Source organism: Fomitopsis serialis (assembly GCF_022376445.1).
Source record: "Fomitopsis serialis strain Sig1Antser10 chromosome Unknown B0H18scaffold_51, whole genome shotgun sequence".
Classification (NCBI taxonomy): domain Eukaryota; kingdom Fungi; phylum Basidiomycota; class Agaricomycetes; order Polyporales; family Fomitopsidaceae; genus Fomitopsis; species Fomitopsis serialis.
In genome coordinates this window covers 51,978-76,155 of record NW_025955011.1, presented here as the reverse complement: position 1 = coordinate 76,155, position 24,178 = coordinate 51,978, and the positions used below count along the sequence as shown (strand labels likewise).

General features: G+C 53.3%; 6 protein-coding genes across 6 annotated transcripts; 3 read left to right on the top strand and 3 right to left on the bottom strand.

Annotated features, from left to right (window-relative positions):
* Window positions 1-26: 26 nt before the first annotated feature.
* On the bottom strand, window positions 27-1,705 carry B0H18DRAFT_1085807 (uncharacterized protein; the record flags this gene model as incomplete). Its single annotated transcript, XM_048031962.1, has 2 exons — window positions 27-1,261; window positions 1,609-1,705. 2 exons carry the CDS (start codon window positions 1,703-1,705, stop codon window positions 27-29), a joined length of 1,332 nt encoding a protein of 443 aa, XP_047891566.1.
* Window positions 1,706-3,677: 1,972 nt separating this feature from the next.
* B0H18DRAFT_502378 (uncharacterized protein) lies at window positions 3,678-5,901 on the top strand. The gene is made up of 7 exons (XM_048038335.1): window positions 3,678-3,852; window positions 3,913-3,957; window positions 4,014-4,104; window positions 4,167-4,271; window positions 4,323-4,394; window positions 4,456-4,551; window positions 4,608-5,901. The coding sequence occupies exons 3-7, from the start codon at window positions 4,036-4,038 to the stop codon at window positions 5,610-5,612; spliced, it is 1,347 nt and encodes a 448-aa protein (XP_047891565.1). The 5' UTR covers window positions 3,678-3,852; window positions 3,913-3,957; window positions 4,014-4,035; the 3' UTR covers window positions 5,613-5,901.
* Window positions 5,902-7,333: 1,432 nt separating this feature from the next.
* Window positions 7,334-8,156, top strand: B0H18DRAFT_1212443 (uncharacterized protein). The gene is made up of 3 exons (XM_048036472.1): window positions 7,334-7,491; window positions 7,548-7,675; window positions 7,736-8,156. The coding sequence occupies exons 1-3, from the start codon at window positions 7,475-7,477 to the stop codon at window positions 8,020-8,022; spliced, it is 432 nt and encodes a 143-aa protein (XP_047891564.1). The 5' UTR covers window positions 7,334-7,474; the 3' UTR covers window positions 8,023-8,156.
* A 348-nt stretch (window positions 8,157-8,504) lies between these two features.
* B0H18DRAFT_956096 (beta-ketoacyl synthase) lies at window positions 8,505-16,275 on the bottom strand (the record flags this gene model as incomplete). The annotated part of the gene is made up of 18 exons (XM_048042430.1): window positions 8,505-9,645; window positions 9,669-9,804; window positions 9,860-10,023; window positions 10,080-11,193; window positions 11,332-11,746; window positions 11,820-12,010; window positions 12,069-12,265; window positions 12,317-12,437; window positions 12,503-12,632; window positions 12,910-14,142; window positions 14,210-14,233; window positions 14,640-14,772; window positions 14,861-14,931; window positions 15,180-15,264; window positions 15,453-15,658; window positions 15,719-15,977; window positions 16,022-16,155; window positions 16,222-16,275. The coding sequence occupies 18 exons, from the start codon at window positions 16,273-16,275 to the stop codon at window positions 8,505-8,507; spliced, it is 5,808 nt and encodes a 1,935-aa protein (XP_047891563.1).
* Window positions 16,276-17,761: 1,486 nt separating this feature from the next.
* Window positions 17,762-20,304, bottom strand: B0H18DRAFT_1016612 (uncharacterized protein). Its single transcript, XM_048029284.1, has 16 exons — window positions 20,084-20,304; window positions 19,940-20,019; window positions 19,863-19,875; window positions 19,756-19,810; window positions 19,644-19,694; window positions 19,352-19,584; window positions 19,250-19,294; window positions 19,143-19,196; window positions 19,034-19,093; window positions 18,889-18,976; window positions 18,791-18,834; window positions 18,716-18,738; window positions 18,645-18,665; window positions 18,386-18,590; window positions 18,260-18,326; window positions 17,762-18,198 (listed from the first exon to the last, which is right to left on the bottom strand). Exons 2-16 carry the CDS (start codon window positions 19,960-19,962, stop codon window positions 18,167-18,169), a joined length of 1,014 nt encoding a protein of 337 aa, XP_047891562.1. The 5' UTR covers window positions 19,963-20,019; window positions 20,084-20,304; the 3' UTR covers window positions 17,762-18,166.
* Window positions 20,305-21,130: 826 nt separating this feature from the next.
* B0H18DRAFT_1120711 (uncharacterized protein) lies at window positions 21,131-22,706 on the top strand (the record flags this gene model as incomplete). The annotated part of the gene is made up of 13 exons (XM_048034191.1): window positions 21,131-21,156; window positions 21,221-21,233; window positions 21,289-21,343; window positions 21,393-21,443; window positions 21,500-21,729; window positions 21,792-21,836; window positions 21,897-21,950; window positions 22,001-22,060; window positions 22,115-22,196; window positions 22,253-22,296; window positions 22,353-22,375; window positions 22,428-22,448; window positions 22,508-22,706. 13 exons carry the CDS (start codon window positions 21,131-21,133, stop codon window positions 22,704-22,706), a joined length of 903 nt encoding a protein of 300 aa, XP_047891561.1.
* Window positions 22,707-24,178: the final 1,472 nt, after the last annotated feature.

Here is a 24,178-nt window from a genome sequence, read left to right as displayed (position 1 = left end):
CGCGAGCCAAGCATCAATACACCGCATCAGTCCTCAGCCTCGCCCTCCTCAGCCTGTACAAGCTCCAAATAGCTCTCCGGCACGAGCGCATGCCCGCCGTCCTCATTCTCCACGATCGCCCACCCGACACCACCACCCCTGCCAATGATCCTGACGATCTGCTCTTCCTCGAGCGCCATCTCCGCCGTGCCCTCCGGTTCGAACGCAAACATGGCGCGATAGATGCCTGGAACGAGCGGACCCTCCTCGCCGGGCTGAACGTACTCCTCCTCGTCTTCCCCCTGCTGGTATGGGTCGGGGACCTCCTCCGAGGGCGAAGACACGTCGAAATTGCGCTCAAAGTCTGTGCGCGAGGGCCCACCCGCGTCTGCGCTGGCGACGGAATCGCGGACGGTGTCGTGCGGCCAGAGGTGAGCGCTGAGGGTGTTCCACCGGAAGGAGCCCCAGCCGGAATCAGGTTCGTCCTCGGGGATGCCGGACGCATTGGAGCTGGTGGAGGAGGTGCTAGCAGTGCTGCGGCGGACGCGGTTGGGGCGCGGGACGTCGACGCCCTTGCCGACGTGGCGGTCGTCGTTGCGCGAGAAGGCAAAGTCGCGGATCTTGACGAGGAAGGACTTGCGCTTCTTCTCCTTCTCGGGTGCGGGCGTGGGCGTGGGCGGGGCGGACGCGGAGGCCTCTGCGGGGAGCCTGGATGCGCGCCGGGAGCGTGTGGAGGAGCGGCGTGAGAGCGCAGCAGAGGTGCGCCGGGAGAGTGCGGGGCTTGGGGGTGCTGGGCGGGACGAGGTGAGGGAGTCGCGCTGGGAGGAGACGCGGGAGAGATTGAGCGCAGTGGGGCGCGCGACGTCTGGGAGCGATCCCAGAGCTGGGCTGGGCATGGGCTCTGGAATGGTGATCTTGGGTGTGGCCGGTGGTGTGAGCGGATTGGGACCGGCCTCGCTCGGTGTGGGGGTCGTAGGTGGAGAGGGACCCGTGCGGTCGAACGCGGTCTTCATGGACGCCGTCGTCGGCGTCACGTCGTCGTCAACATGTCTCGATCCCCCCGCTGCCGTTGCCATCGTCGGCGACAGTGCTGCCGAAGCAGGCGTGGATGGCAGCTCGGTTGACGGACGCTTTTTGTGGACGTTGTTGCGCATCTGCAGTGGTGTTCGTAGGGCGAATTCGTGCGCACTCAAGCGTGGTGGAGGTATAAATGGTGAGCCTGGCGATGGAAACGGCGACGACGATGCGATATGGTCAACGGAGAGAGAAAGGCGAGGGATGTCTACGGCGTCCGGATTAGCTCTCGCTTCTTTCACGCGGCGCACAATGGTAGCCGAAGGGGTAATCCGCACCTGTACTTTCCTGCGTGGCTGCAGATGCCATCGACATGCAACAGGGCGAAAGCGTCGTGCAGCTCGAGGACGAGGACGAGGACGACGATGAGGAGCAAGTCTTAACCAAGTCTTAACTTGCTCGCAACCGCAGGACTGCAAGGGTCCTTACGTAATCATTCAGGAGCGTTGCCAGGCAGAATCCTTCGCGACAACTTCCGATAACCCATTTATTAGCCTGTTAACCCAGCGTTATCCTGCCTCAATGCCTATAAACTCAACTGAGCTACATACTTACTTCGTACTCGACGTCCACCATCGTCTCGCTCGTTTCCCTCCCATCCGTCGCGCTGATGTGGTCGTCTTCGCCTCCTGATGTGCACCACAAATGCCATGACTTGCCTTGCGATACTTTCTCGGCCGTCTTTTGATCGTCTCCTCCCGGGCCCTACACTCTGTTCTGACGCACCTCTGTTACCCGTCGCGTGAGCGACGACAGTGCCCAACCATGACACTGCCTTGTTATCGGCCCTTGTCGAAATCTCTCATCTGTTGGCGAAGCCCGTTGGCCTGCACAGACTACGCTGATACCAGGACTACCGCAACAGAAGAGCTATACGAGGAGCACCCTTGACAATGTACCTAAAGCGGGTGGTCGTCGGGTCGTACACCGGTACGACGATTCAGTGACGTGTCAGGCTTTACATCCCTCCTTGTAACCGCCGCTCGCATTTTGCTACTGTCCCTCTCCCCGTTGGGAAGCTCCCTGCCGCCACAGCGTTCCCTAGACGGGTATATGCGTGTTTGATCAACGGTGAGTGGAATATACTTGTCTCTCTGCCATCCTGCCATCCGAAGATCATTGCATGCGAAGATCGCATGCGGAAGTTGTTCTTTGCCTTTCTTCTACGCGGTCTTTGTAAAACTAGTCCCTTCCCACTATTGTAGTGAAATTGTCCCATCGGAGAACATTTCTCCTTCGCCAGCACCCGTAATTATTGCTCTGCTGCGATGTAAATTAACATCCTAGGCACGCGCTGTTCTTATAGTGACCGTTACACACCGTCGTGAGTTGGACTGCATGTACCGACGTACCAACTTGTCGACATCAGGTGAGCGACCATGATGCGCATGGCCTCGGTGATGCACTTCACAATCTGCAGGGGAGATACTGTAGAAACCCCTCCGATTGGAATAGTGGCCAACGCCTTACATTGAAGGCAACTCGTGTTCCCTCAACAATTTGCCATAGTCTCCGTTGCAGATCGTAAACGCGGACAAACATCTGGTTTGCCAGGGCAATGCGAGACGTGCCCAGCATCTGTGTTCCTTGGAGGGTTTCAGCCAGCAACATCGCAAGGTATTGCCGAGTTATGTATTATCCGATTGACGGGTTCTCAACTACTTAGGAATATCGTACTAGGGCGCCGGCAGCGATCCCATGTCATATGACTGACATAGTTGGTGCTGGGTGAGTTTTGTGTGCTTCTCCTTCCGCTGTAAAGTGACTGATCCATAGGTCGGTGCCTTGAAAGCCCATGCAGTTCCGCGCTTGGCATATGTTGTCTCGCCAGCGCTCCTGGTGATTGATATAGCCGCGGTGCTCACTGGTTCGTTCTCTCGATGGGCTTCTACTGTTCAAATTCGAAATGCCTCTGCTAGAGACTCATATATTTCCTCTCGGGCGCACCATGTTGTGGTTGGATCCGCGCCATCGAGACAGGTGAGGATCCATTGGATCGGTTTCAAGTCATGCAGTGGCGACAGAACAGTTTGACATGCGGTTTGCCAGTGCTCTACCCGTTTGCTCCGTGACCCGTTTCGGCGTGGTCCATCTGTGGCGTTGGACCGCACGGAACGCTCACATGAATACGGACCAATTGCTCGCAACATTGCCACGTCTCCAAGGCAAATCTGAGCATTCCGAACCGTTTCTGGGTAAGTCGACTTCTTACGCCATACTGGAAGGCGCGCGCTCATGATCCAATGCATAACCCAGCTCAACGTCAGCGACTGAGCGGAATTGTACACCGCCCTTTCCACAGATGTAATCAAGCGTACGTCAGCTTCTGCTGACAGAACGGCGTTCAGTTTCCGAACACAAAGGCATAGAAGAAGACGCATACGCAACAGATGGCGATTGAACCTAGTGGCCCTTCAGAAAAAAGAACCTAATTCTGTCTTTTTGAACATTGTGCACTACCGCTCATATACCTCAGCCCAGGTTCTCAGAAGCTGACCAGCGATGGAGTGCGCTGGTACTCATGTCTCCGGTTCGAACGATCCCATGAGCGGTATGACAATCTGGGCTTTTTTCTCCGTTGCCACCATCTGACGCCTTGGTCGTTTGTATCATTCCACTTTGGTCCTCGTAATCTATGTGGAGGTAACTCTCGCACACAGTCTTATGCATTAACCAGATTTGTGCGGTATCATGTCTTTATGCTGGTCTTTGTGGGAATGGCGGCGATGCGTGGATGTGTCGTCCCTTCATCGTACTCCGGACGCCCGCCATAGGTGACACTCTACCCGCTGCATCAGCGTGTGTCTCAACTTTGTCCAGACGTATCCGATGCGGTGCTGATATATCAGGGCTATCCAGACAACCGACCAATCCCTCCTTGTGAGAAGCTCGACGTCTCGCAGTGTAAGTGGCCCTCTCTCCTGCTTGGCTTGAGACGAAACGCACGACTGCAATTCCAGTCTCCGAGTACCAAGACCCCGAATGTCGCTCTCCTCTGGTGCGAATGGTTCGACTGGCCAGATCTCCGTGCAGGAAGATAATCCGGTACAGGTCAGTACTCATAACTGTGTGGCTTCGATGAGTCTCGCGATCCTGATACAGAGAGCGAGCAGACAGAACAGGGCGGCTCGGACCATCAGTCTCAGCATGAACATGCTGGTGCCAGGAATGCGTCACCCGGACAAAACCCGGTCCCTGCCTCTCAATTTTACAGTTGGGTGGGTGTCACAGTACCATGACGTCCTATGTAGGCTAATTATTCGCTGTAGAGGGAGATCATTGAGAATATGGGGGATACGAGTGTTCATGGTTATCGGGCACCATCGAGCGAAGACCCGAAGGTAGGACTTTATGCCTCGCGTCCGAAGTGGTGTGTATTCATCGTTCCGGCGTCGATGGCAGATGTCGGATCTATCACAGTTGACCAAGGAGATATGGGACCATGAGAATGCACGCGTGAAGAGGTGGCGAAACGAAATCAACTCCTTGCTGACATTTGCAAGTATATGTTTTTCCGTCTTCGACGACATTGCTCTGACACGGGGGCACCCTAGGCTGGTCTGTTTGCCGCAGTGGTCACTGGCTTCGGCGTCCAGTATTACACCATGATGCAGCAACCTGCCGCGCCCGACTACAATACGCAGATTCTCGAGCGTATCTCGCTTCAACTGGCAGGTTTCGTCAACCAAACCGATAGCAACCCTTCGCAACCCTTGCCTTCATCCTTGCCGCCGTTCGACATACCCGAGATAGCCCCTGCGCACGCATATGTTGCAGCGTTGTGGTTTGCGGCGCTGGTGTGCGGTCTTGCTGCTGCATCAATCGCGATCCTGGTTAACCAGTGGGTGAACAACTTATTGACCCCAGTCGCATTATCTGGCACCGGGTCACACGAGCAACTGCGGGTGTGGAACCTGCGTCACCAAACCTTCCGGAGCTGGGGACTAGCAGTTTTCATCGACATTCCGTCGGTCTTGCTGCAGGTCGCGCTCATATTATTCCTCGTGGGCCTTGTAGGATACCTTTGGCAGCTCAGCGTCAGAGTTGCCATGCCATCACTCATCCTCGTCGCCGTCCTCCTGTCATTCCTCTCTGTCACCACCATCTTACCCGTCTTCCTTGCATACAGCCCCTTCATTTCCCCACAGTCTCTGTTTCTGCGCTGGGTGTGTGCACCTATCAAGTTGTCCTTCTATTGGGCGACGACGCAGTTCTGCACTTGGCTGTGGGTCATGAACCAAGTGGCGTGCATCGATGAGTTTCTCGAGACTCTGATGCAACAACTCAAAAAACAATTGGAAGACTTTCAAGCTCTCCAAACGTACGGCTACTATGGGTGGGCAACGGAAGAGACAGCGTACCTACGGAGCGAAGCCGGACAGGCAACTGACAAGACCATGATTGCGAACGCGTTTTCACTCGTCAAGGATTACGACCTTCTTCTACCTCTCGTACGCACCTCACTGAAGGACATGCAGTCGGACGTAGCGATGAGTAATGTGGTCACCATCTGCGAACGAAGACCGCCCGCCCTAGTAGACGATGACATTGCGCGGTGACGACATGATATCCGGGACAACAACATATTCCTCGAGATGGGCAAGCTCGTCGCGGATCGCATATCGACGGATATGAAGGAGCTGGTCGGAGACGAAAGGAAGAACAGTGTAGTCCAGGCCCTCGATGCCTTTGACTACTCGCTCGGTGCCGTTCGGGATGACGAAAAAGGGATGGAAATGTATGTGCAATTGTTCGATTTTTTGCGACTCCAAGGCGTCACGCGCGACACCGAGTTGAACATGAAGATCCTCAAGTTGATATGGCGATATGATGAGTATTTCTCTATCAGTACTGACACTGGTCAGCAGGTTGCCCAGTCTCACCGTCGAGTGTTCGGACTGACCTCTAACATAGATATCAATCGTGTCAAAGCCGTGAATTGGTGGAGCTACACCACTCAACCTAGTCTACGCATGACCATGATCTACACAGCTCTGGCTCTGGAGATATTCACGGAACTCGATGCGGAACGCATGTGGGAACACGTTCAGGACGCACTGAGCAAACTCAAGACTTATCTCGAGGAAGCGAAATTAACTTCTACTACAAATAATTCGTTGAATCTTCCGCTTTGGAGCGATCAATACCTCAAGACCAATCTCAATTACTTAGTATGTTGACAGTGCAACTGATCCCTGAAACCCATAATGACTGACGGACATTTTCGTGAAGAGTTTTATTGGCTTCATGTATGACAGAAAACCGGTTCTCCACATGTTGGAGGGAGTCTTGGAAGATCTTCAATTACTGGTTAGCGAGGAGGAATTCAAGAAGGTTATGGTTCGGTGGTCCTTCCAGGAAATCTCCGAGAATGTCCGTACACGCCTCGAAGACTTGGATAAGCCGTAGGTCAATAAATTGTTCAATGACCTCTACTGATCATGTAAGCAACAGTGCCTCATCGCCGCCTGAGAAAGAAGAGCGGAGCTTTGTGGATGGAGAAACCAATTTCCAAGAGACTGGCACTGGCATGGCGGGAGCAGCGCGAAGCACGAGCTGCCAGCTACGGATCGTGGGCAAACTGAGGTGCTGTCCCTCATCAATATCTTCAAATTCCTCACAGGACTGATGCCTTCGCAGGCATTTGTTCAGATGTACCCACCGTCAAGCGCAAGGTGACGTCGAAAACAATCCTCAAGAATTGCAGGACGCGAAGTTATCCGAGCCTATCTCCAAGACGGATGTCACCATTATTGGGGCACAACCATCATTATCTGAAGGATCGACCTCAGTGCGTGGCTCCGCCGGGGTTTGACATCATTGTTCAGTGAGCCATGTGTGTGTCACTTGCCAGCGGGTAGTTTCCTTGTAATGACCGATATCACCTCCTTAGCCCAGAAGACTGGTTGACTTCCGGAACCCCCGACTGCCCTCTCGCCGAGAATTCGCTGTCGCTCAATGATTCATGCCTTTACGTCCGCAAATTCAGGGCAGACTACATGCAGACAGGCGACGCTTGCATACAGTGTAATTGGTCGTGTCGTTAACTCGCACAGATGTCTCTCAGCTCGTCCTTTCCTGGTGCAGCAGGTCCGTTGGATGCTCGCCCTGTGCAGGAACTGTGCAGTGCACGCCGTCTTAGAGTTCGGGTGAAATTAGTCCGATAGCTATCATACGATATAGTTGCTTCTCTCTCAGCCTGTCAAGGCAGGTCCGAGTGCGTTTCTGGTGACAGGCGTGCGAGGATGCGCGCGCTTCAAGCAGACGTCCTCCTCTTTACGTAGCAGAGAAGTTCCTCCGATGTGACAGGAAGCAAGGCCCGCGAGATGGGCCGCAGCGAGTACAAAAGGCCGTGTCTGCGTAGCGGGACCGCGTACGCCCTTCTACCTCCCACCTCCACCACAGCAGACAATAATCAGTCATGGCAATCATCGAGAGGTATGCTCTATCCAGTGCTGTTCGAGCCTCTCGACTCAATGTAGACGTACGTTCAGACGCACCATTCGCTACATAATCATCGGCGTCGTCGTAGGCGCGATAGTCGTATCGATCATTGTCCTGCCGGCCGTTCTCCCTGGCGCGCTCGGTGCCATGGGCTTCACGCCTATAGGCGTGCAGCTTGGTGCGCAATGCTCCGAACTTTTACCAATCAAACACTGACATCGAGTGTCGACGTCTGCAGGTTCCACCGCAGCCGCCATCCACTCGTCGATCGGCCTCGTCGCCGCGGGCTCCACCTTTGCTCTCGCCCAATCGGTCGCAATGGGCGGCGCCATCCCTATCCTGTGGACACTGGGCGCCGCGGTCGTCGGGATGCTCCTTGGAGGCGCGCTGGGCGGATTGGCTGCTCGACTCCAGACCATTCTGGCCCCTCACGTCGCGCGTATGATGCGTGGGGCACGAACGGTCGTGAGTCGCGCTGCGCGTGGTCTGAACCGCCTGGCGTCGTGCGTGAGGTCTTGGTTTTGACGTACTTCATGTGATGCTGGAGGATTCTCCGTTGTGTATGTCTAGTGTCCATGATACCCGAGTGTTGTATTTGTGACTGTAAATTGCTGCGAGAATCGTTATGCATCGATTGATCAGTATGGTCTTTCTGTCTATCGCGCCTGCGGTCGTTTGAGCAAGATGTATACGTGGTTGATTCAAAGTTGATCGTCCCAAGCAGTATTCGAACTGAAAAGGCCTTGTAGATAAATAGCTATGGATACTGTTGTCCTTGACAGTACACGGCGAGGCACGAAGATGCCCCGGGTCAATGTGGCCCTGACAGCACCTTGAAGTTGCATCTACTGACCCCGTTCACACATGAGTAGTCTGTCTTGCTACCCTTGAAGCTTGAAGCTGGAAGACGGGCTACAAGTTACTGTACACTAATCATACTCTCCCGAATTCTGAAGGAAGAAGGACTGCGCTTCCGTAGCCGATAGTCCGACACACTGCATGCCCGTTCACGTCTGCAAGGCATCGGCAAGAACCTGCTCGAAAAACATGCTGAAATGCGTGCCCGGCACCTCCACCCGACGCATATCCGGGAACGCCCTCTCCAAGCCGTACGCATCCCAGCTCCCGTCCGGCACGATCCTCCTCATATCCCCGAGCACGCCCTCCCTCGCCACGACCAACGTCACGGGCGCCTTGATGGACCGCAGCCACGCGACGACGGCGTCCTGCATCGCGTCCAGCGAGTAGGGCGTCTCCGGAGGCAGGAGCTCGAACAGGAACTCGTACGTCCCCTTCACGATGTACTGGAACAGCTCCCAGACCCGGTCGTAGGACGTCCCGGGGACCCCGTGCGAGATGTCCTCGTAGTTCTGGGCCATCATGTGCCGGGACGGAGCGGGGTCCGCGCGGAGCAGCGCCAGCATCGTCTGCAGCGCTTGCAGCACCAACTCGTGCGACGGTCTCCGCTCTCTTGCAGACTCCGCGTCAGGCTCCAGGTACGGCGAGATGAAGAGCAGCGGGGAATGGTCGAGGAGGTATATCCGCTCGACCTCCTCGCCCGCATCGAGCAGCTCCTCGGCCAGCATGAACGCGATGACGGTCGTCGCCGAGTACGCGCCGACGCGGTAGGGGCCTCGCGGTTGCACCGCCCGGATCCGCTGGCAATAGAACTGGGTCATGGCGCGGAGAGAGTGCAGGGGCGTGTCCGGGGTGGTCTGTACCGCCCAAAAGGGCTTCGCCCACTTGTGCTGGCCCACGGGCGCGATCGTCGTCACGTTTCCCGGCGCTCCGTGGACCATGAACAGAGGCGGACCACCCTCCTCCACGTCGACGAACTTCACTATCGTCTGCAGCTCGGTGTCTTCCGCCGTCGTGCTCCGGTGCGACGCTTGGGCCGAGCTCGTCGGGGCCGGCGCTGTTTCACGGAGCCTGTCGTAGAGGGCGGACATACTGAGCCCACCCAGGAGCTGCATCGAGGACACGAAGAGATACGGCCTAATGGCGAGGGCGATGCGTCCCGCAGACAGCGAGTCGATCCCGTATGATGTCAAAGGAACTTCGGGGGAGAACTCATTCATCTGGATGTCCAGGTGTCGTAGAATAATATCCTGCAGTGCGGCTTCTCGGTTCAGCGCCTCGTGCTCCGGACTGGGATTCGACAGGTGTGAAACCGGCGTAGCAAGATGATCGTAGAGAGGCGAGGGCCCATGTGTTGGTGAACAAGGTCCCAGTTGAAGTCGGGGACGTAGAGACCTACGGGTCCGTCTGCGAGCTTGTGTATTCCGTCCTCGAGGTAATTGCAGAACTCTTCAGTGAAGTGTCAGTCCTGAAGACGATGGTCGGAGCCATGAAAAGTACACACCTTCGGACGAGAATGCCCATTCCATTAAGTGATTCAGTTCCGTCCTCGGACCATGGACATCGCCAGCCTGGCTCGCAACAGAGGCCGTGTCGACAATAGCAGGTGCAACGATAGCGAAGGCATTCCTATACTGCATCATCATTCCCTCAAGAGCCGTATTTGCGCTGCCAGATAGAATGAGACAATCCTACTTCAGGACAGCAATCAGCGTAAACCTCACCTAGCATAGTTGGTCTGTCCAATGTTTCCAAACGTCGCGATTGACGAAACGGCTACGAAGAAGTCCAGTGATTCAATGTCCATCGTAGCCTCGAGGGCCTCGAATGCCTGCACTTTGGGACGAAAGACGGCCTCGAAACTCTCGGCGTCTTGGAAAAGGAACATGCGGTCCATGAGAACGCCCGAGAGAAGTATACAGCCTGCGATCCGCTGCTCAGGGTTGGAGAGCAGAGCTTGCAACGCGCTCTGCGATACGGCGTCGCACGCCTCCAGCTTGAGAGACAGATCGGGTCGGGTCTCGAGATATCGGAGAATACGCAAAGCGAGGATGTTGTTCGCGCGCTCGAGGGATGCCCGTCCAGAGCGCGATGTCAGAATAATGGAGCGAGCGCCCCCCTGACCTTCAATTAGCACGAGACACTCTTGCAGAAACGTGCTGGGACTCACGTCGTACATCCAACGCGCAACGTGAAGCCCTAAACTTCCAATACCACCGATCAGTATGTAGGTCTCGTCGGCCTTGAAGAGAGCGTCATGTTCTTCTTGTTCGATCGGTTTCTCCGCGTGAGCGTCAAGAGCAGTTTGAGTGGGAGGAGTAGCTCGATCAGTTGGAAACTCGGAGCTAACAAGCTTCTCCAGTCCGAGCCGCAACGTCTCCCCGATGAGGTAGGGATTGCTTGCGATCGTATGTCGAATCAGATTATTGCCGTCGGAGCAATCGAAGACGCGAGCACCGCTGCCGGCGAACGTTCTGGCGATGTCAGCATCGCGGGTGCACTCACAGACTATGATATCCGGGGTTTGGAGGGAGAGACGCGCAAGGGTGACGGGCAGACTGCGAGCGTCCAAGGCAACAGGATGCACATTCAGTTGTCGAAAGAACCATATGAGGTGTTGTCCCAACTCGGAGCCATCGGACACGACAAAGATTCGGCCTGGCAATCCACGTCCGGCGCCGGCGAAAGCATCTGCGCCCAGCAGCATCCCCACAGCGAGTATGCTGGGCGAGACCGCTGCAATGTCATGTGCGGCAGATTCGTCGTGTATACGAGTAAGGCAGTCGCGATGCAGCGTCATGATAGTGCGACGAGGTGCGTCCGATACGACGGTAACGACTAGTGCGCCGAGAAGAGATGGCGAGGTGTCATCGGAATCAGATATAGCAACCACTCGACATATTACGCCGTGGAGCGTCGATACCTGGGAGTGCGTAGCGATAACCTCCAAGCGGACGTGTTGTGCAGGGGGCTTACCCACAGGGAGAGCTGAGCGGATCAAAGATGATGCTTGGGTTCCAGGCGAGGAGGATGCACGGAAGCGGGGTACCAGGATTTCGCCGTGCTTGGTGAGGACGAATTCCCGGTCTGATCCCGCCCTGCGAGTTAAGAGGCGGATGTGCTTGATGATATCGACTTCTGGCATTTCGTCTGTGCAAGTGAGCAACCCGATGTCCCACTGCGGGAATTCGCGCCGTAGACACCTGGTAAACCCTCTCGCGGCATCTCCATCTCGTTGGGTTTTTGCGATGAACCAAAGGGAGAGCGGTGCATTGACGTCGAGATGCCGTATGTTGGCTTGAATCGCAGTTTCGTGGCCGAGTTGGTAATACAGAGTCTGTGGAATCTTGGTCATGTCCGTTGAGCGTTCTCCGACCAGAGCAGCCGAGGGCTGTGAAGCGTACAGTAAGTATTTCCACGACTTCAGTATGCGCACATTCAATCTGCGTCATTGAAGTTCTCACCATGTGCTCAATCCCGTTCTGTAGATCTGGTGAAGCCTGTGTGGACATAGCCAACAGCTCGTGGACCAGCGTGAAACGCTTTGACACGGCCGAAATCGGTTCGTTCAAGTGACGGCTCACGACGAGGTTTTCTAGAGTACAGATCTTGCGGCCAGATTTGCTGAAAACGAACACATCGCTTATGACCTGATCTGATGAGATGCGACATAGGTCAGCTGCGCAACAGAACGTCCAACAAACTGTCCAAACCTGGGAGCCACTGCCTAAGTACTGCATAGGCGTAGACCTTCTCGCGGAATGTGGAGTTCGTCGGGACATCGTCAAGGCGGAAGGACGATAACAACGAAGGTAGGTAGTAGGCATTGGGATCATAATTAGCTGTGAAGCGTGGGTGGGCGACCACGTGTATGCAGGCATCGAGGATGTTCGGAGGCACGACATACATCCTGAGAGCCAGATATCAGTTTCGGGCGTGGTTTTAACGTTGGGCTACGCACGATGTCGAGTCGTCTTCGAGGGCTCTAACCTCCACCAGAACGTCGTTATTGCCGAAATGACAGCGTGATATGAGGCGGAAATGAGAACCATACTGAAAGTGCTTGAGGTCGGCATAGAAGTCTACCAATAGAGTGATTGTAATCGGCGCCGCACTGATGCAATGGGCGAAGCAACAATATGCTGACCTTGTGCGTCATGGAGCTCACGACTACGAAGGAGGTCGCCAAGATCAATCTTTGTCGCAACACAGGCCCCAATGTCAGGTTGATCACAGAGCATGTAGCCCTCAGCGTGGAGAGTTGAAGCCGCCACGTCCTGACCATGCCAACGTTATGGTGAGTTGTGAGCGATGAGAATGTCATGGAAGACGGGTACTGGTGACGAACCTTCTCCTGATAAGATTGCGTTGCTGTCCTAGAAGAGATACTCCACTGTAGTCCATCCCGTCTGAACTCGAGCAACGGAGGACGCTCGGAGGAAAGCGAGAAGAAGGAATGGAACTGCACGTTCCAAAGAAGAAATGATCCCGCTTCCAATGCCTAACACGACTCTTACTATTCAGACAACAATGAGAATCGTGATGAACGCATACCATCTCTAGGAAGCCGCTCGCAGGCATGATGGGCTCGTGGTTGATGATATGCTGCGCGATGTCGGGATGCGTCATGTAGCTGACCCGTAGGCTATTCCCGTGCAAGGGCCTTAGTGCAGGCCCAATCTGCGTCCGCAGAAGGGGTGAAAACTCCGGTAGGTAGGCAACCGTTTTCTTCAAGAAAGGATATGGAGGCGTCCGAGCCTTACGGCTTCGCAGCCGCTCGACAGGGCACAAGACATCGAAGTCAACGCCGTTATAACCTGCTGCAACAACGTGGCCCAACGCGGTCAGCAACGCAAACTCTTCATCGCCCGCGTCGTAAGACCTCGTCCGGCGCATGGGACACGCTACGGAAGACGGCGTTGCTCCGATCTCCTGGAGGTAGCCCGACAGAATGGGATGAGGACCAATCTCGACGAAGATCGCATTCGGATGGTCGTGCAATATCCGCCGCACCGCTTGCACGAAGAGTACAGGATCCCGACTGTTGCGCCAGAAATAATCAGCCGTGAAGTGCCGGAGTCGCATACCCGTCGCAGTAGAATAGGTCGTGACGCGAGGATTCAACAGGTCCTCGCCATGGCGCTGATATATTTCGGTAAGTCGTGCGCAATACTCCTCGCGGCAGAGCTCCATCAGAGCTGAGTGCACCGCGACGCCAGTCTGGATTCTTCGCGACAGGATGCCTTGCTCTTGGGCCACGTCGACGGCGCGTTGTATTGAGTATTCGTCACCAGCGATGGCAACAGCCTCGGGACCGTTGTAGCATGCAATACCCAGGGCTCGGCCATGCTTTGGATCGTCTGAGTCGGAAGTCCTGACCGCGTGGATGATAGCTTGAGCACGGTGTGGTGCGCACGACAAAGCCACCATGGCTCCCCTTGCCTGCTCGACGGCCTCCATGACTTTCCCACGCATAACAGCGATTTCCATCGCCATACGCTTCGATCCCGCACCACAGGCATAGAGCATGGCGGTTTCGCCTGCCGAATGGCCCATGACAATGTCGGGCTGCACACCGAGCTTGACGAGGAGGTCATGAAGGGCAATATGCACCATGAGGAGAGACGGCAGGATAATCCTGATTGGCCAGATGTTCGGAAGGGGCTTAACTGTCGTGGCAGGACCAAATAGCCCGACATCCTGAAGGAGGGATGTCCCAGTAAGCTCAAGATGAATCTGGTCAAGTTCTTGGATAGTCGTGCGGAAGGATTCAAATCTGGCGAAGAGCTGACGACCCACTAGTTCACATAGTCAGATGTACATTGTACATAACATACTGATTGCTGTTACTTACTTTCCATATGCTGTGGACCTTGTCCTGAGAAGAGAAAAACAACCTTGGGCCTTTCATGGGGAGAAAGAATAGGCTCTGGAAACTTGAGCATATTAGCCTGCAACTTGTCTCTGTTGATGACTGTGAAAGTTCTCCAAGTCATGCTTCTGACTTGATGACCATGAAGATTTGAGATAGCAGCTAGCTGTGATGGAGATTGTCTGATGGTTTCCTGAAGGTTTTGGGCCATTGATGTGGCAGATCTTGGAGATAGGCCTCCTGCCATAAGCAACTGTAGAGGTCCTGAAGAAAGTCTAGAATCATGGACTATGACTGGACAGCTTTGCAGCAAAGTATGTCCATTTGATCCTCCAATTCCAGAGCTGCATATTGAGATTAGTGACCCTCCTGCAACAGAGTGAGGTTTCAATGAAATTGGCTGCAGAGGAACATGGAGTCTATACTGATCCCATGGGATAGCAGGGTTCTTCACTTTGAGGTTGACATTTGGTGGAATAACACCAGTCTCCATGATACCACAGACCTTGCAGATAGATGCAAGAAATGCAGTAATCTCAAGATGGCTTGGAACACAAAATTAGAGTTGGTCTTAGCATATCTGAGAAATGAAATATTTGAGACTGACCCAAGGTTCCCCTTTACACTGCCTACCAGCAGTTCTCCATCTTTGCTGAACTTTTCACCCACCCAAGAGGCTTCAATGGGATCTCCCACAGTTGTACCTAGTACCCATGTTAGCATGATATGTTTTTGATGAAATAAACAGCAGCACACCAGTGGCATGCATCTCAACAAAATCTACATCCTGTGGGACATAGCCTGTTGCATGGAAAGCTCTCTCCATAGCTTCAGCTTGTGCAGATGCAATAGGTGCATGTACAGGTCCTGCAGATCCACATGCATTGATACCAGTTCCCAAGATCTAAATCTAGTCAGTCCTGGTATAGCATCTCACATCTCTGTGACCTACATTAGCATAGATATGGTCACCATCTTTGACTGCATTCTCATAGAGCTTTAGGACAATTGATACTGCCCCTTCACTCCTGGAGAATCTATACAATCTTCAGTATGCATATCAATTACAGCATAGATGGCCAAGTTGTTACCCATCAGCATGAGCATCAAATGGCTTGCACTTTCCATCCGGCGCAAGCACAGATGCTTGGCTGTACTGGACCCAATCAGCCAGTCTGGTTCAATATCGTGTCAGATTGACTCTCATATATTTTATATGGCTTACCTGAGATTGAGTTGGCAAGCACTTACAACGGCGGCTTCGCATTCCCCTGCACGCAATGCTTGCACTGCCAAATGAGTCGCAGTAAGGCTCGAGCTGCACGCCGTGTCCATAGGAATGGATGGTCCCCGAAGATCAAGATGATATGATATTTTGTTAGCGACCATGCAAGGCATGCCCGCGAACGACCCTCTAGCCTCAGTAAGATCCTGAAAACGCCAAATCCTAGTCAGATCAATGACGGACATATAGCGACCTGTCTAACGTACGGGTTCAGCGATGTTCATAATGTCATGATTCGTTGCTGTAGCGTAACAGCCGACGTTCCGGCCTCGATAATCTATGCCCGAGTCCAAAAGCGCGAGGAAAGATAGCTCAATAAGCTTTCTAGTACTCGGCGACATCGCGCGAGCGTCCTTCGCCGATATACCGAACTCGAGGTGATCGAATTTGTCGACATCCTTGAGAAAGCCGCCATGCGTCGTAGCCACCTTTCCTAGAGCATCACCCGCCCACCTCATCATAAACCTCAGCGATGGTTCGATGTCGACACCTTAGATCGTCAAACTTACGAGTGTGTATTAAACCGTTCACGTGGGACTTCCGTGTACGCTTCGCCCTTCTTGAGTAAGAAGTCATGGAATTCAGCGAAGCCAAGGTCATGGTCCGCGAATATGCCGCTCGGAAGTGCAGCAGCGATACCAACCTGAGCAATAAACCTTCATGAGCCCAACAAAGTTCATGCTGAAAGTTCAAATGATGGAATACGTACGATGGCTACCGCACTACGCTGAACGGGTGAAGCTTGAATCTCTGTAACAGTCATTTGCGCCTCACAGAAGGGTTGTGCGGTACGAGCGTACTCCTCGCAGCTGACACGGGACTACGTCTTTTCAAGGGTTACACGCAAAATACACGCTGTTAGGAAACGCGCAGAACGCGGTTGCTTACCTACTATCGGAGTCTCTTGGTTCTCTGATCGTACACGCCGTGGCAATGTTCACGAACCGGAACATGCATCGGTTCTAAAAGATGTCAGCGAGAGTTCGTGACTTCCTCAGATCATTGCTGGCGGATTCGGCCTACTCGGCCTCACACATGGCACATGCCATCACCACGCGCGAAACAACAATATTTATCATCCGATTCATTGATCCCGTAACGGGACCTTAAGGACGTTGGCGTGCTTCTATCACCGCTCACTTGCGCAGGGGGAGATTTCATCATATTCATTCCTAAGCGGGAGGCTTCCCTACCTAGACATCTCAGGCACGACATGTACCACTCGTCCACCCAGCCTTGCTTTCCATCAGTAACACGCTGTACATGCATGGCGGAGACGATGCACTCACGAGGTTTATCACGACCTGTGCCCTTTAGAAGACGGGGGACACATATTGAGAACGTCCGGCGACTCAGCGTGCGTATTGACAAGGGTCAGCCGCCGCGCCGCTGGGAAAGCCTCGTTCAAAACGAGTATCGGCTGCGACAGAGGATGCAGCGCTCAGAAAGATGGCCCCTGGGCCGTCAACGTACTGTTGCAAATAAATTGTGAGCGTAATTGGCATGGCACAACTGGATACGCACCAGATAAAGGGCCGTAAGCCAGTCGAGCGGACGAGATACCCATACGGGCCCATCATCCGCGTCGTGAAACCGCACACGCCGGCGAGGCTGACATAGAGGTTGTGTGAGGGTGAAATGCTCAAACTTCGCACAAAGTCATTCGCTGAAGGAACGCGTCAGTGAGCGCGGATTGACTATGAACGTTAGCATGCTCACCGACAAGTAACCTTGAGGTAACAGTTTGAACCGTTGACGCTTCGTTGATGCCAACTTCATTCGGCCGTGAGCACAAGCTGTGAGGTCGAGTCGGAGCCGAGACGATTTATAGCGAGCCCGGGCGGTCAAGATGCTGCCGCATCAGAAGCTCTTCTCGACGTGGGTGTAGAAAGATGAGGCCGTTTGGAGGAATTTGACGCAGTTTAGGTCGGAAACCGATGTATATACAGCAGTGCGGCTGCGGCGAAGTCGATGTTCGGTCGAGGAGGCGCCTCGCCGCGCAAAGGCCTGGAGACCTGGCGCTACGTATACCATATATGGTAAACGCGGTCTTGCCGCGCGGCAATCCTCCACTGCCAGTCTCCTCTTGACAAGGTTAGCGACCAGGTCACCGAGCATGTCACAAAAGAATGCCCCAATTCCAGGTCTGACACTGGCAGATCCGATTCGAGTATGGTTCCGGGACATATCAAGCGCACTCACATACTAGTACTGGCACGGATCTCTTTTCAACTTGAAGCTCACGGCCGTACATAGAGGCTCTCGAATCGGGCCTCAGGCCTCACTGGTAGGCTCACCGACGACAGCTCCATTCAAGCGACCAATATTCAAACCTCGCGATTACTCATACCTTACAGAAATATGGATGATACGCCAACTTTTCCAGGATGTACACTGACATACATCAGAATCACTGACACTTGCTACGCGATACCCGGACTCGCTTTCGTACTAGTATAATTACAGCTACCTCTCTTTCTCCAAGGCGAGCGAAACCCTGAATGACTATGAGCCTAGCAGCATATGAACGGTGGTGTGCGACGAAAACGAAATGGGCAACGCATGAAATGAAGCAACTCAGCAACGGCGTAACGAGGAATCATGCTTCCACCGGACGGACATCACGGACCTGATTGATTACGAGTCGGCGTCGCTCACTCCGAGTCTGTTGTGGCGATCCGAGCCACTACACAGGCACTGTTGATCAATACCAACCAAAGGAATCCTTGGAACCATACACAACTGACATTTGTCGCCACCAAGTGTCTCTGGGGAAGGTGCAAAACAGATCACACTCTCCGTTGGCTTCACGGACTAAACAGCTCTCCTGCGTGAGCACAATCGGCCCCTCAGACGTGGTTTAGAATTCATACCTCGGTCCTCGAAGTCGACGGCTGCATGGCCAGAACTCGTTCGAATTTCCGTTTGAGCCCAAAGTCCGTGCCATGTGAGGCCCCTGCAAGCGTACTGGCAGTGTTGTCGCTCCTCTGGATGCCCTGCATCGACATCACATTGCCGTCCACGAGACTCGCAGTTCGTGCTCGATTGTTGAAATTGATGAGCAACGTGTTAGAATATCTGTCGTGTCTCCGAGTAAGTTCACGGCAGACCATAACGGGGTCGTGCACTCACAGCTTGGACAGCACCAAAACACTGATATCAAGTTAAGTATTAAAGCCATGAAGATGTCGGGCAGGACGTACGGAGTGCTGTGAAGATACGTTCTCTGCAGTGCGAGTGAGTATCTACGGCGTAGTACCGACTGGCATGCCACTCACCGGCTTTATGGTGAAGAATAGGAGATCGAGAATGGCAACCACCGCTTCGTTGTAACACAGTCAGAGCCATCTCATACATGCTGTAACGTGGCATATACCCGTGAAAGTGCCTGTCTCGATCCCGAGCGCGATGAGTCGGTCGATGATCGCGTCCGACCGTCGTATCCCAGTCTTAGCCCTAGTAAGCTTCGGTATCCCTGTGTTAAGGCCAGGAAGCTTCAAAGAAAAGATATAAACACTCACCAAGAGGGTCATTGAGATAGCAATGACACTATCTGTGAGTGCGCTTCCCGCAAGCCACGTCTAACGACCATATCAGATGAGACCGGCACATGTCTCATTCGAGGCTCACATCGATGTATGGAATAATGACTGCTTCGTCTTCGTCCGTGGTCAATGCTTTCATCTGGTGAGTCCTTTAGTTGTTTATACAGCGCTGACATATGACGGGAAACAAACCTTCACGCCGCTCACTATGGCTGCAGACATCTGGGTGAGAGAGATCTATATGCGTGTTACACCTCTCAGAGTGACATCGATTGGATTTGCAGTAGAACGTACCGTCACAATGAAAGCACAAAGCCAGCGGTAGCGCGACATCATCAAAATTCTCCACGCAAAGAACGATTGCACCGCGGCTGACACCAGGCCAGCCATGACGCAGATCGTAAACCAGCCATTGTAGAAGCTGAGCAGATTGTCGACCTGGTCGCCATAGCCCCAAACGTATACGTGAAAGCTGTCGACGGAACACAAAGCAGTCTGCACGAGTTCAAAGATGCAGATGCCATAGACTGCAGGTTTTGAATTAGCGCATCGAAACTCGAGGGTAACGTGCAGATTGGGCACGAACCGAAGGCTTTCAAGGAGAGTGGATCGTTTGGGAAACAGACATGGTAGATATCTGTAGACAATAGAAATTTGAGCAGTTAACCGGGACGTTGGCTCGGTGACTTCTGGCTCACAAACTTGGGCGATGAGGACGCCTTGCAATCCGTAGTTTAATAACGAACCGACGAGCTGTAAAACAGGCTTCAATACAGAACATGACGCTAATACCGAAAAATATTACCTCAGGACCCGAACTAGCCAAAGCATAGCCAATGAATGAGTTTGATTCAGTAGACAAAGGTCATCGACTGCACTTACAGCAGGTTGACGCTAGTAGACATCTCCAATAGCAACGCGACGAGTGGAGTATGACTGGCACGACTCGCGTCGTGGAAGTTCTAAGGGATGCAGCGAGGCTTGAGCTTGAGACCTAGACGGATGCGAATGCTAAAGAACGCCTACTAGTAGCTCAGCTGGGACCGCACTGATTGTTCAGTTGTATCCGAAGCACGACAGTACTGCCCCTGGGAGCCTATCTGAGTGCGCTGAGCGCATGCTAACAAAGCGTGCGTAACTCGTGTGTACTTCGCATCGATGGGGAGGATCAAGAGATGTGGACTCCCGGGCCTTTGACACATCTGTGTGCCAGTGTTCCGGACTCGGATGGCGATGCGCTGGCCGTGGCAAAGTTCAAGTGTTGAGCGCTCGAAGGAGGAACTTGGTTCACAGTTCAAACGTTCATCGAGACATCACTCAGGCATCTGCCAGTGATCGGCCGTACAAGATCATTATACTTTTGTAAGGGTTTGTACTCATGAACAGCCGGCGGCCGGATGACTGGTATCAGCTGTCAGTGTCACCTTTTCATTGACACTTCTCAAGACTCAGCGTGACGCTCTCATGCTCGACTTTTCGAACGCCCCAGCTGCCCGGTGCTCTCTTGCCCACTCCAGCCGGGAGGTACGTGACTACTGTATACGTGGCTACTGTAACTTACTATCATGAAGGCAGCGCATCCGAGGCGGTGTCTCTAGATACCGATTAATGTCCGATGCTACCTTCGAGAAGGTATGGTTCTGAGCGGTGTTATACTACGTGACGTAACTCTCATCCTTGTGAATTCGAAGCATCTGTCTAGCACCGTTCAAGCTTGGTTCAAGCTGAGGTCTTCTCCGAAGCTTAGGGCAGCGATATCTTGTTCACATGTCAATCATTGAAAGAGGAGCATGCCAGAGTGCTCTGACCACGGTTTGGCTGTGCGGTTGTCGTGACCCGCTCATGGAAGATTTCTCTGACACACAAATCAATCGTCGCGACGCAAATCCCAAACAAACTGGTATTAACCCAAAACTCTGCGATCTCGGGTCACTCGACGCCGTCACAATAGGACGTAGAAAGTACAGCCCGGGCCAGAACATTCCTCGCATTGTGGTCCTGTCATAGCTGCACATAACAAGCTTCGTCTTGTGCTGAACGTCCCTCACTCCCCTCCAAGTCCCCATTGAAGTCATGGACTCAACGGAGATACGTCTACTGTGCGTATTTGCGGTCACCTATGCTCAAGCTAAGTCTCATAGTGTCCTCGCCCCGCATATGTAGGTCTGCCCCTATCGTGGGTATTTTACACGTACTCTGCTGGTTGCAATGGTCTAGAGTCTCGTTCGCAGATCCTCGGGATTCATCTCAATTGGGGCCTGGAAGGCATATTGCTGGTGCAAACGTGTGAGTCGGTACTCGCGCTGGGTTGATTTCCATGTTGACCATTTGATAGACATCTACAACGCGCGATACACGTCCGATCCGCTGCAATTCAAGGTCCTAGGTGAGTCTAGCAGCTAGTAGCTGTGGTTTTGCGTTGCCGTTGACACTGCTACTTAGTGTATGGTGTGTTCGTTTACGAGACGGTTCAAGCATGCCTGCTCGTGGCCGACATATTCCACTACTGGGTGTATAACTACGGAGATCCTGACGTCCTAGTGATGCTGAGCAATATGTGGTTCAGCATCTTCGTCATGGGCGGTATCATGGCTGCTGTCGTACAGAGTTTCTACGCATGGCGTATATGGAAGATCGAACAGCATCTTCTCATGACTGTGCCAATCGTCATTGTAAGTCAACTCCACATACTAGCTGTATTCATAGTTGCTCTATTAACGCCGTTCGAGTGAAGATTTCTTTCGCTCAACTGGCACTTGCCATAACGAGTGGGGTCAAGGTATGTGTGGATGAACGTACCCATATTACGAGCAGCAGTATTGAGTAGATTCTCTTATAGATGAAGCTGCTACAATCGGTTGTTCTGGAGCACCGTATTGCAGCTTTCATCGAGGTATCCGCCTTCATTTGCGTGATACCGTTCAAGCTAATCTCCGTACGAAGGCTTGGCTGGCTTGTGCTTTACTGGCCAATTTCATCGTCTCAATCACCATGACCGTTCATGTGTGTCATCCCATTACCGCAGGACATCCGTGCCTCCTAACTACACATATCTAGCTTCTCAAGAGCGGCCGAACCACTGGAAGCACCCCTATCAGTCGTGCCCTCGCGTTCCTTGTGGAGTCCGGAGCATTGCTCGGTGTGTCAGCACCGCTGCGTACTCACTGATTTGCGAACTAATCTACTTGAGAACAGCTATATTTACCCTCGCTGAACTCGTTCTATACATTGTGGAGTTGGTGAGTATGCTTTCCTTGTCGGTATATGATCTCCGCTAAGTGATTATGTCGACCAGGAAACCAATATGCATCTGCTTTTGTGCGTAACACATTTTGCCGCGCAAAAACTCATAACCTCACAAAGATGTTAGTGCTCTGGTGTCGTCGAAAATGTGCGTCTCGTCGGGCTAATTGCCCTCTTAGTTTACCACTGACTACTTGCTTATGACAGCTATGCCAATAGTCTGCTGATGAGTTTCAACAACCGCGCACTCCCGGGCATGAACGCGAAGGGGTTCTTCTCACCGTTCCATACAAGTAACACTCGACTTGGAACTGCCAGCACTGGCACCCAGATGATCTTTGCCGAAGCACAGGGCACGGCGGCTCTGGGAATACGCTCGATGAGTGTCAAGGAAACCTTTGACTGAGTGTCGGACCAGCGTAGGTGCCTCCACGATGTCACATTCCCACCATCCTACTAACAACGGAATCACGGCGCCAGATACAGGCGATGTTGTGGGGATTAATAGCTATGCTCAGACATACCGCCGACTTCTGATGCGGATCGATGGGCATTAACTGATTGACTTCGGAATGGATAGGATTGCTGCTCGCAGATGCTTGCATCAATGTACTCGGAAATGAAGCTATGTACGCCTTGATGGCTGCCATGCTGATCGATGATGATGCCAGGGAATCGATTCACTGGGACCACGAAGTCCGGACCTATAGGTATGATGCAAGTGCTGTCTTCGACGTCAGAATCGGACACAAGCTCCTGAACCGCTGCGACTCGGGCCATCCGACGATTGCTGATTGACTTTCAGGTGCGAACACGACTTCGACGGTAGTACTGCGTTCGTACCGCATACTCGCAAGACTCCGGATCCATAAATCAATGTTCGCTGTCGCGGCCTGTGAACGAAGATTGTTGCCGCGCTGCATTCTCCATTCATTCACTCCCAGGTGCGCGGAGAGAATTCCAAGAGTTAATCTCTTTTGCTCAGCAATCAAGGGTCAGTCCATGCAGCTGGGTCAGGTATTGACTGTGGTCTACCATCAGCATCGAAAGCGGACGATATAGCCGGTGGTGCAAGCTCGCCGCATTCAGTCTATTGTTGGTCACACAGATAAGTAGCATGGGAGATTGACATACGTTCAATATATGACGCAGTGCGAGTCGCGAACTATGTATCTTGGCCTTCGAATTGTTCATCATGAACTCAGCCTTCGTAGCCCTTGCGTAATGTACAAGTGCATTCTTTCATACCGATTAGAATTCAACTCTACATACCGAAGACTGTATGCCTCGACACGTCGCGGTAGTTCTATCATATCCCTGGGATGGCGCCGCGGCCCGAGCTTGAGAAGGAGTAGGCTAAGCTACGTACTTTAGGCGGAACGGTGCGGCATCGCATGAATTTCCGATGACGGTAAACCGGACACTTCGCGCGCTGGGGCCGACGAGGCCCGACTATGCGTACAATATCCTGCACTTGAGTACTTGCTGCGAGCCAGGCGGCGAGGGCGCCGGTATCATAAGTTGAAGTGAGTGCTGGCTGTATGTAGTAATAGAACAACTGTAAACGCGGGTACCCGCCGGACCGGTCGGAGCGAGTGACATGTTTCCTGGTACTATGAGTAACAACTAGTCACACTACTTTGTACGACCTGGCTTCAACGGTCCGTCATGTACACAATGTTCATCTCCAACCACCACTTTCCGCGACTCTCCGTGGCGGACAGTGCCTCCCATGCAGCGGCTGGCGATGGCGGTCAACCATATGCTCAGACGAGGCAAACTCGCCGGAGCTTCGCGGTGTGCGTCACGGTGCCGCCTCAGGCCCAGGATCAAGCACGATGCCGGCTCGTAAGGTCGACAGGACAGTCAGCATGTGAG